This window comes from Barbus barbus (assembly GCF_936440315.1).
Source record: "Barbus barbus genome assembly, chromosome: 7".
Lineage (NCBI taxonomy): Eukaryota > Metazoa > Chordata > Actinopteri > Cypriniformes > Cyprinidae > Barbus > Barbus barbus.
The window spans coordinates 19,149,639-19,160,267 of NC_136735.1; the positions used below are offsets into that span (position 1 = coordinate 19,149,639).

Here is a 10,629-nt window from a genome sequence, read left to right on the forward strand (position 1 = left end):
ATCTTTTACAGCTGATTTACAGCAGGTACTTTTTGCCACTCGAAATGATAGGAAAAGGAAGGGTTTTTGCATCACACCACCCACATGAGCGCAAAATGAAGCACGTTTGTGTACTAATCACTAGGCATTCTTTCTTTACATATAAATTACAGCTAATAGCACATTAGAAACAGAGGTCATACCTGATACACAGCCAATCAAAACACATTGCAACATACTCATTATAAATCAACACTTCCACCTACATTCAATGCTCATATATTTAAAAAGAGCAGCAACAAGCATTTCTAAAGATGCAGCACAATCAACAGAGGTTAATAATGGCTCAGGCAATCAAGAATTGTATTCATCAAGCACATTTGTCTTGTGTAACATAAGTTTGAACATCAGTCTATGTTGCATAATACATAACTAAAACATTTACTCAACAATGACATTTAAAGATAATTAGCAGCCACATTCATGACCTCTATATCATATCCGCACTGGTATGTTGACCACATTAATGTCATCATGTCACATCTGTTCTGATGGCCCTGAGGCAGTGCTTCTCCTTGGTCATATATGGGTCACTGGTATTGGTGGTCAAGCCCTGAGGTTCTGCCAGACAATGTGATGTGGAGTATTTGAGAAGCTATATATCATTATTACAGATCATTATGTTAGATTATTAATAATGCCTACATACAGTACATTTTCGACTCAAAACCCTCTCTGAATATGTGTACTGCACTCTTAAAAATAAAGGTGCTTCACGATGCCATAGAAGGACTTTTGTTTTTGTCTAAATGGTTCCATAAAGAACCTTTATTTTTAAGAGTGTGCCTTGCTACATATGGGGAAAATGTCAAATGTGTAGAATGTCTAATTACTCAAGTTTTCATGATCAGTCAGAATATTCAAAAGACATATTGATGCATATGCTGAGATTCTGAAGTATGTAATAAGTGGACACTTCGCTATCCCATAAAACCTTGGGAATTGATATGTAGTCTAATATAAAAAGGAAAAAATAGGCAGACAGTTGTATGCCAAGTATCTCTTTTCAAGCCATTTTTCTCTTTATAACCATGGCAGGTCTTGTCGCTTTAAATCTGTATCTTTTTTTATATTATTATTTTTTCACTGAAGCCTATGGAGTCAAATGATCCAGGTTTATAATACAGTGAGACCAGTGCCACCATGTGACTAAAACAGAACATCACCGTTCCTGACTTCCTTCATAGTCTAAACGAACAACAAATGAACAGAAAGTCTATATAATTTTGAATTCATCACATTTCAATGTCCAAGAAAAAATGAAATCTTGAATCTGGTTTTTGCTAATAGTAGCCATTTCTAAAGTGTCATTATAGTTTCTCTCAATTCTCTGTCGGCTCATTGGGATGTGAATCTTTATTTCCTTTCACAAATTTCATTCCTGTCTTTTTTCCAACATCTGTCTCTCACTTTTAGGGTGGATCAGATTCTTGGTAGGGGCCAGATGCCTATGGATAAGAAGGTCAGAGAAAAGCTGTTATCTGACGGAGACATTCTGGAAGACGTGAGCATGCTGGGAAGGGTGTGTAAGGTAGAAAGACAGGTGAGTTTAGAGACACTCGGTTAAACAGTGTTTTACATACATGTCTCATATGTCACACTGCATCAATACATCTCATATCTGATTGAATCATTGAATACTGCACTGGTTTTTAGGTGTTTGTTTCGTCAACTATGGGCAATTTTAGCACTGTGGACTTTTAGAAAATAAAGTTAAAACACACTTTTCTTACTCCCACTAATTTATGGACCAGCTATGGACATTAATTTTTTTTAAGTTATGTAAATTGCCACCAGAGTGTCATTTCTGTTTCTAAAAATATATTGTGTTTAATAACATTTATGGGGTGAAATTGATGGTGGTGGATTTGTTTAACATTATTGAAATAAAAATGGCCATCGATAAGGCTATTTTCATAGCTTCCTAAATACACGCAAATATATTACATTTTTACATGTTTGAATGGAAAATACACACAATATAATATCCTGTTCAGAAATGATATTAACCTTGAGTTTTTTTGTTTTTCTAAGGTCTCATGTCTCAGTGTTTATAAATGATCATATTAAACATAATACTAAACCAATGGGCCTTAGCAAATACTAATCTAAATTAAAATGCAAAAAAAAAACAAATCAAGATCTTTATTTTCCCTTCAACTGTTTTTATTACTCCTGTATTAAACATAACCTACGTATTCTAACAAACAGTATTTCTATTTTCTGTCTCTATAGGTACAGTCTATTGAAGCTAAGCTGGACTCCTTGCTGGACATCTACCGGCAGGTTCTGCAGAAGGGTTCTTCCTCTGCCCTCACTCTCTCCCCTCTTCCTCCTTTTGGGTTGGAGGAGACTTCAGACTATCCGAGCACCATCCTCAATAAGGATCTCTCTTGCTCCTCCCAGGTCAGCCAGTCCATCTGTGGTAATCACCCCAGAGCCCTCCAACTTATATTAGCCCCCAGCGAACTCAACCTCAACCAGAACAACTCCACAACATCATCTCCTGGCCTCAATCCGGCCTCTGCCTCACCTTTTAACCCATCAACCTTCCAGGTTCCTTCAACCCCATCCATGGAGTGTCCACAAGAAAGTCCTTCTCAAATCCTCAGCGCCAATAGTTTTCACTCTTCTGTAGGCCACTTTCCATGTGTCGGGCAACCACCCCCACCTCTTCCATCCCCAGCCTCTTCAAAGCTTCAACTTTCTTCTGTCCCTCCACAAGCAGGCCATGTTCACAGCATGGGACCCTCTAGGTCGGACCCCACCGACTACTCCAAATCCTGCTTCAGAGGAGTTGGGATGGACTTTGGGCTTAACTCTAGTATTAGCTGCAAGCTTCAACAAAAAACCAGACCCAATGCTAAAGAGGACTGTTCTTGGAGGAGACATATAAGCATGGATGAGGAGATGGACCCTCTTGCTCCAGTCTCTCCTCTTGCCCCGATTCAAGGCCAATGCAGCAGGGACAGAGGACTAGGGAAGTCCCTCTCTGTACAGGACCTCATGCAGCCTGTTCTGGAGAGTCTCGGTGTGGACACGCATTCTAGTCAGGCTAGTTTCTCCACCAGCGTTAGCAGCAGCCAGGACTCTTCTGCTGGGGGCATTGAGATGGGAGTTCGGGGCTGGGGAGAAGCTGACCTCTTCATCAGCGATAGAGACCTTGAGATCTCAACTAAGACACGTAATAAAGGGTTCAACTTTCTTTCCCAGCCCCCCATTGATGCATCCTACTCCGAGGAGCTGCTTAGGACAAGTAATACAGCTGGTGATAGTCACAACCTAGCAAGTGGACATATGCCCAATACGAGCTGCAAAGAGACTATGAACATGCCACATGTTCGACTAAAATAACGCAATCTCTAATGTGTTACAAACTCTTAGAAACCACCTCTGATGGAATGAAACTTTAATATGAAAGCTTATTTTATTTTGGATTGTTTTGTATTTTTATGAGGGCAAAGCAAATTTAGATCATTTTTATACATGTTCTATTAGTTTATTGGTTTATTTGAAAGAAACGATTACGATTTCATATAGGCCACCGTACATGACATTTCATTGCATGCATTGTTCTTTTTCAAATGTACTGTAACATTTAAAAAAAAAAATCTAATAGAATGTGGTAGATTAATAATCAAACTGCTGAAATGATCAAAATCAGAGATGGCATGAACTATTTATTGGACTGCATGAACACTGCATGTCTCCAGTCTCATTACAGAAAAGCTCATCAACACGATATTCACAACATATTCACAACATGAGAAAATAGAAAAAAAAAAGTGTCAGAACATAAGACAGTAGAAATATGTCACACTTTATGAATTTATCATATTGTATTAAAAGGTAATTTCCTTTCCTTATGTAAAAAAAAGTGTGCCAGACAAAATTTTACAGTTTTGATAAAGCAGATTAAATGTTGAGAGGAGCACCTCATAGTTTCTGTACTACGTCAGTTGCTGTTTTTTATTACTTGTCTTTTTTTTTCTTTTTTTTTAGCTCTGTTCACACCGCAACCACATTTCACACAGCCAACTTAAAATCTAATTAGTTTTGTAAATGTACATGATTATACAATATACATTATAAATCATATATATATAGAGAGAGAGAGAGAGAGTTCCAATGCAAAAGCCTCTAACAGCCACCTTGGTCAAAACTGAGATAACGATACTGAATGAATGCTCTCCACACATAGTATATGTTCATCAAGTACTTTCACTTCAAATGCGCTAAATTCCAGCCTCAACCCATTCAGAATTACCAATGCTTACATAGAAACCTATGCATAGTGGCCAGAAAGAAATGCTAATTTAAAAAAAATAAAAAAAGTCATCAGACGTACTTAGAGGCTTTTGCATCTGAACTCTTTTATTTATTTATTTATTTATTTATATTTATGTATATATAATTTATTATTGTTAATATTAATTATAAATTACTATAATTGCTAATAAGTATTATTGTAAATATACATTATTATACCATATGTATTATAAATAATACTTATATAATTATATATACAAAAATAATTTATTATTGTTGGTTATTTTAAATTATTATAATTGCTGATAATTATTATATTTTTTTGTACAATTAATTGTTTTTAGTCAATTTAATATTTGTTGGCATGTGCACAAGCCCTGAATATTGGTGTCAGAGCTCTCAAATATCTGATTTAAATACAAAAGCTTCATCAAACATGTCTGTGAAAATGTCTTCTTGTTATTTCTTTGGCTAGTAATTTAGAAGCAGGCATCAGAGTTCAAATGTATTTTATTTTTGGTTATGAACCGACATACATGAGATAATGAGAATCATATTCCCGTTAAAGTACATGAGTGCAAGTGCAAACAAGATGGCTCATGCTTGTTCAGAGCGCTGTCAGAGTAGACAGTAAAGTGCGCTAGCTTCTTTAGCTTCATGCACACAGAAAAAGACACTAAAAAGACATAAACTTCAATTATAAAGCTATGTCACAACACATCAAACTAACGTAACAGACTAACATAAATCTCAAAGCTATTGGACTAGAAGCTGGAACAGTTAGCTACTATTGCAAGCAAGGTTACACAAGCAATGTTAGCAAGAGGGTTTAGATATTGCACACAAGCTACAGGATAAACAAAGCTTACTCTACACTCCCACTAGAGGCAGATCTGCTTAAAGTGCTTAGAACAATTTAACAATAGAACAATTACCACAACAAAGACTTAAAATTCAAACATAACATACGATTAAACATAAATATACTTATTATCACTATTGTAATCTTTGTCAACAGGTATAAGTTTTACTTTTCCTTCTTCTGCTTTTGCGATGCATTGTGATAATTAACCAAGCTTTGTTTAGGGAGTTGAGAAGAGGAGGGATGGTGTGGCTGACCCGAGTGTTCGCAGGCCAGCACAACATTCATTTGTTCTTCTGGGCCTTTTGGGCAGATTTAGTGACCTTCCCAGAGGTCGGGGTCTTCTTCTCAACCCCCTTGATGACGCCCACTGCTACAGTTTGACGCATGTCGCGCACTGCAAAGCGTCCTGGGAAATGAAGATCATCCGAAAAAAATAAAGTTAGTTGTTATTATAAATCAAGGGTCTATAATGAGTCCAGAAACAGAGAGGGTGGACAGAGAGAGACCAAGAAACACCCTGGCATAAAATTGATTGTTTCATTTTAAGTCCATTATTAAATAAAGATTTACTACCATATTATTGCATTCATATACACCTTATTGATGTATTTTTACATACATTTACAGTGTATACTTTCACATTACATTTGCAGGCGCAGTTACAGTTATCACTGTCCAGTGAATTGTCATGGATGAAATTAATTGACATTTGGAAACGTTACTTGAGGGAGAAAGATTTCCCACTGTAGAATCTGACCACATGGATTCGTATTTATATGACTAAATTTCTCCCATGAAAATTCACTGTTTTAGACCTATTAAGATTATTTGAATGAGCCAAGTTTGCATTTTGGTTCAAAGCCTTTTCCTGTTTTCCGTCTCTTCTTTCTTATCACTTAGTATTTTTCCTCAAACTGTCCAGACAAATACAATCCAAAATGCTCAAAAATAAAACTTTAAGCAAATATTAATTATTCTAATTTATGCCCACCATAGAAAGTCCACTGCACTGAAACATGGTTAAATATTCTTGTAAAAAGCACTTGAAAAATTAAGGCATGTTTGCAGTGGGAGTGAATTTGGTAATAAAGTCAAGCGTTTTATAATAAAGATACTAGAGGAATCCATAACTTTGAATCCAAATTAAGATATGACCCTTACCAAGAGGAGGATACTCAGAGAAACTCTCCACACACATGGGTTTGCCTGGTACCATATCTACAATAGCAGCATCCCCAGACTTCAGGGACTTGGGATTGTCTTCCAGCTTCTTCCCAGAGCGACGGTCAATCTTTTCCTTTAACTCAGCAAACTTACAGGCAATGTGAGCGGTGTGGCAGTCCAATACGGGGGCGTAACCAGCACTGATCTGACCTGGATGGTTCAGAATGATCACCTGACCAAAGTAGAATGTGAATCAGTCAAACTAGTCTCAAAGAAATCTTTATTACACTAAAATTATTTTATTAAAGTTATTTCTACCTGATTTAGCCCATAGAAATGAGTTTCGTTGGTCTAAAATAAGGTATTTAGTTTGATTCCAGAGATATTACATAATTTTGACTTGAATAAAACCAGTTATTTTAGATGTTACCAGTTTTAGGTTACCATTTATGTCAGTGAAGATCCTAACAGGAATATTCAGATAATATATATTTTTGATCATGAATTGTGTAAGAAGGCTTTATAACACAATAAAACACCAAACTAAGACCTTTACCTGTGCGGTGAAACTCGCTGCCTCCTGTGGAGGATCGTTCTTGCTGTCACCTGCAACATTCCCACGTCGGATATCTTTGACTGAGACATTCTTCACATTAAATCCCACATTATCACCTGGAAGAGCTTCAGATAGAGCCTCATGATGCATCTCCACAGATTTCACCTCAGTGGTCACATTCACAGGGGCAAATGTCACAACTAGGCCAGGTTTCAGAATGCCTGTTTCAACCCGTCCCACAGGCACAGTACCAATTCCTAAATAGTAACAGAAAGAGAACAATGGTAAAAGAGTGACATTTTACTAAATACTGTATATAACTTACTAAATATCAGTTGCAATCTCAGTTATTTTATCTCTTAAAATACCACAGACAACTATAAGTCATTTGTAGGTCACACACCTTTACAAGAAATGAAAAACAAGTGGGTTTCTTATTAAGACGCCTTCAGTTTGGGTGTCCTCTTACCTCCAATCTTGTAAACGTCCTGCAGTGGGAGGCGAAGGGGTTTGTCAGTGGGGCGGGTTGGAGGCTGAATGGCATCCAGAGCCTCCAACAGAGTCGTCCCAGAAACACTCCCATCCTTACGAGTGATCTTCCAGCCCTTGAACCAGGTCATCTACAGAGAAAACATATTATTATAGCCAATACATGTAACAGTTTGGAATGGTTTGTATTGGAACCTCTTAGGTGTTACAAAGGAGAGAAAAAAATTGGAAAGAAAAATAATTTGACAGTAAAGGAATTTATAATAAAAATTCTGAAAAAAATGTATCACAGTTTACATAAAAATATAAAGCAGCACAGCTGTTTTCAACATTGATAATCACTGGAATAAATTACATTAATTACGTGTACAGTACTGAATGCAAAGCAGACAGTAAAGGACATATTTAATCTCTACAAATAACATCAATTTAATGAATAATAGTTTGGCTTGTAAAAAGCTAAATTATGCTCTTTGAATATCTAGAATTATTGAGTCTATTAATAAAACTGTAGTCAATATGACACTAACATTTGGGCTGGCCTCCAGCATGTTATCTCCATTCCATCCAGAGATTGGAACAAAGGCCACTGTATCGGGGTTGTAGCCGATTTTCTTGATATAAGTGCTGACTTCCTTCACAATCTCTTCGTAGCGCTTCTGGCTGTAATTGGGTTCCGTTGAGTCCATCTTGTTGACACCCACGATCAGTTGTTTGACACCCAGGGTGTATGCCAGCAAAGCGTGCTCCCGAGTTTGGCCATTCTTTGAGATACCAGCCTCAAATTCTCCAACGCCAGCTGCCACAATCAACACAGCACAGTCTGCCTGTATCGGAAGAAATTCAATGTTTAAGATTATGAAAATACTTTAATGAATAAAGAGCAACTTTCTGGTTGGCGTTGTTATATGTGATTACATACAAACCTGTGAAGTACCAGTGATCATGTTCTTAATAAAGTCTCTGTGTCCTGGAGCATCAATGATGGTGACATAGTACTTGCTGGTCTCAAACTTCCACAGGGAGATATCGATGGTGATGCCTCGCTCTCTCTCAGCTTTTAGCTTGTCCAGGACCCAAGCGTACTTAAAAGAGCCTTTTCCCATCTATGAAAGGTAAAGAACATATATCTGTTTAGAGAAAAACCTGCAACTGAATTTCTTAAACAAATGGCCTCTGTCACATAAGATACTCTGCATTATGTAAAGGTTATTTTCAGTCCTCAAATTTGTTTGACCAAGCAGCGTTCCAACAGTATTTGATATTTAGTGTTACAGCACAAATTATGTCATTATATGTATTACTTCATTGGTATTTGAAAGTGGCATGAAAGTTTGATACTACTTTAGTAGGTAAAGCAAAAATGCATACACAATATATATGATTTATAGTCTGTCATCAGTGATTAAATGATGACAGACTATAAATCTTTGTGAAACTATCCATTTAAAGGAATAATTCACCCAAAACTAAACATTTACTCACCCTAAGTCCATCCAATATATAGATAGGCTGACTACACGTGCCATTTTTCCTGGACGCATCCTGGTCAGGATTTCTATATTGCTTTGACTCAAAGTACCTCACGGAACCGATGTCATACACCGATCGGTCTGCACACGCAGACAAAGCCAAATCCTAGATATTTTAGGCAATATAGAAATCCTGGCCAGGATGCGTCCAGGAAAAATGGCACGTATGGTCACCCTATATATAGATGGGTTTGTTTCTTCAGAAATTTAGCATTGCATGACCTGCTCACCAATGGATCCCCTGCAGTGAATGAGTGCCATCAGAATGAGAATGGCTTGGGGGTGAGTACATTCTCTGAAAATTTTGGGCGAACAATTTCTTTGTTATTAACTTAATTTATAGAACCATTTATAAAGCAAACGCACAATCAGTGATTTGTGCTGATACCCAGTAGCTCAGCACTCTTGCTTGTTTGATATTGCTTAAGTAGGTCTTCTTTCATACAGTGGATCTCTTTGAATAATTTTATGCATTAATAATAACACTGCAACAAATTGTAGCTAAATTTGTTTAGTCTTGCATATATGGACTGCTATACCTCGGCAGCTTCCTTCTCAAACTTTTCAATGGTCCTCTTGTCGATGCCTCCGCACTTGTAAATTAGGTGGCCGGTGGTGGTGGACTTCCCTGAATCCACATGGCCAATGACCACGATGTTGATATGGAGCTTCTCCTTACCCATCACTGCGCTCTCACTGGGTTACAGTCTGCCTACAACAGGAAAAAGGAGACTAAATAATTCATCATACAAATAAGTTATTTATGGTCTAATTGCGCTCAGATGTACAGCGACAACCAATAGCTCAATATACTTTATAATTGTCAGTTCTTCTTAATTTATTTACAATATGTCAAATCAATTTTGATGAAATTAATAGTTAATTTCACTGTCATGCTAAAAGTAAACACGTATTCATATGACAGGCTACCTCATCATAACAGTAGATAATAAATCTCTGTTCAGGTTATCATGGATGGGGTTCAAAATTATGATGGTTATATAAATTAGTCATTTGTCATTTAAAGGAATCTAATGTAGAGAGTTAGTGTTGTTAGCAGCCTACAGCAATGACCTCTAAAATAATTTACAAAATATAAATTACAAAATCGCTCATTTAAATTCATTAATATGTTAAATAAATCTGCTAATGTCACAGTATCCTTGAACGCCTGTCCTTGTTTTTTTCACAGTTACAATAAAGCAGCTCGGGCCACCTGCCGTATGCGGCACAACTTGACATATAGCCGAAATTAAACGACAAAATATTTTATTTCAGTATTTCTTCTTATATGATCTCCATTTCAGTAATAATCCACAATCATTCAGATATTGACATAATTCTGAACAAATATAACATGGTTATGTAATAATGGCATGCATGTACAGATGCCGCATCATGAAAGCGCGTGCTGTCTGATGGCAAAGAGTAAAGATGGCAATGGAGAATAAAAGGACATAAATGTTGTTTCCACAACAGACCCTATCAGTTTCATCAGCGCCATGTTCTGTATTACATCCTTACTGGAAATAAAACTCAAACACCGCACATCATGCATTCGCAAAACCCAATAAACCATCCGACCGCTTAGCCCTACCAGCAAGTCATTAAAAAGCAATATTATAGCAAAACACAGAGAGGGTGTGTTTTTCGGGTGTCCAACCTTGGAGTCCAGGGCAGCAGGAGCAAGAGTCGCGACGCTACTCTGTTGTTTC

The 10,629-nt window shown here is 37.0% G+C and overlaps 2 protein-coding genes across 2 annotated transcripts in view; one reads left to right on the forward strand and one right to left on the reverse strand.

Annotated features, from left to right (window-relative positions):
* The window catches only part of LOC306872388 (potassium voltage-gated channel subfamily KQT member 5-like), a 129,349-nt gene extending 125,360 nt beyond the window's left edge, over positions 1–3,989 (forward strand). Inside the window, exons 13-14 of the mRNA XM_079420913.1 lie at positions 1,456–1,582; positions 2,275–3,989. Coding sequence (XP_079277039.1) covers positions 1,456–1,582; positions 2,275–3,393 — 1,246 coding nt within the window. The 3' untranslated portion in view covers positions 3,394–3,989. The remainder of the gene's footprint in view (positions 1–1,455; positions 1,583–2,274) is intronic.
* An 812-nt stretch (positions 3,990–4,801) lies between these two features.
* Positions 4,802–10,629, reverse strand: LOC306872345 (elongation factor 1-alpha 1-like). Its single transcript, XM_079420853.1, has 8 exons — positions 10,578–10,629; positions 9,454–9,626; positions 8,309–8,488; positions 7,913–8,209; positions 7,363–7,513; positions 6,894–7,150; positions 6,335–6,569; positions 4,802–5,579 (listed from the first exon to the last, which is right to left on the reverse strand). The coding sequence occupies exons 2-8, from the start codon at positions 9,595–9,597 to the stop codon at positions 5,455–5,457; spliced, it is 1,389 nt and encodes a 462-aa protein (XP_079276979.1). The 5' UTR covers positions 9,598–9,626; positions 10,578–10,629; the 3' UTR covers positions 4,802–5,454.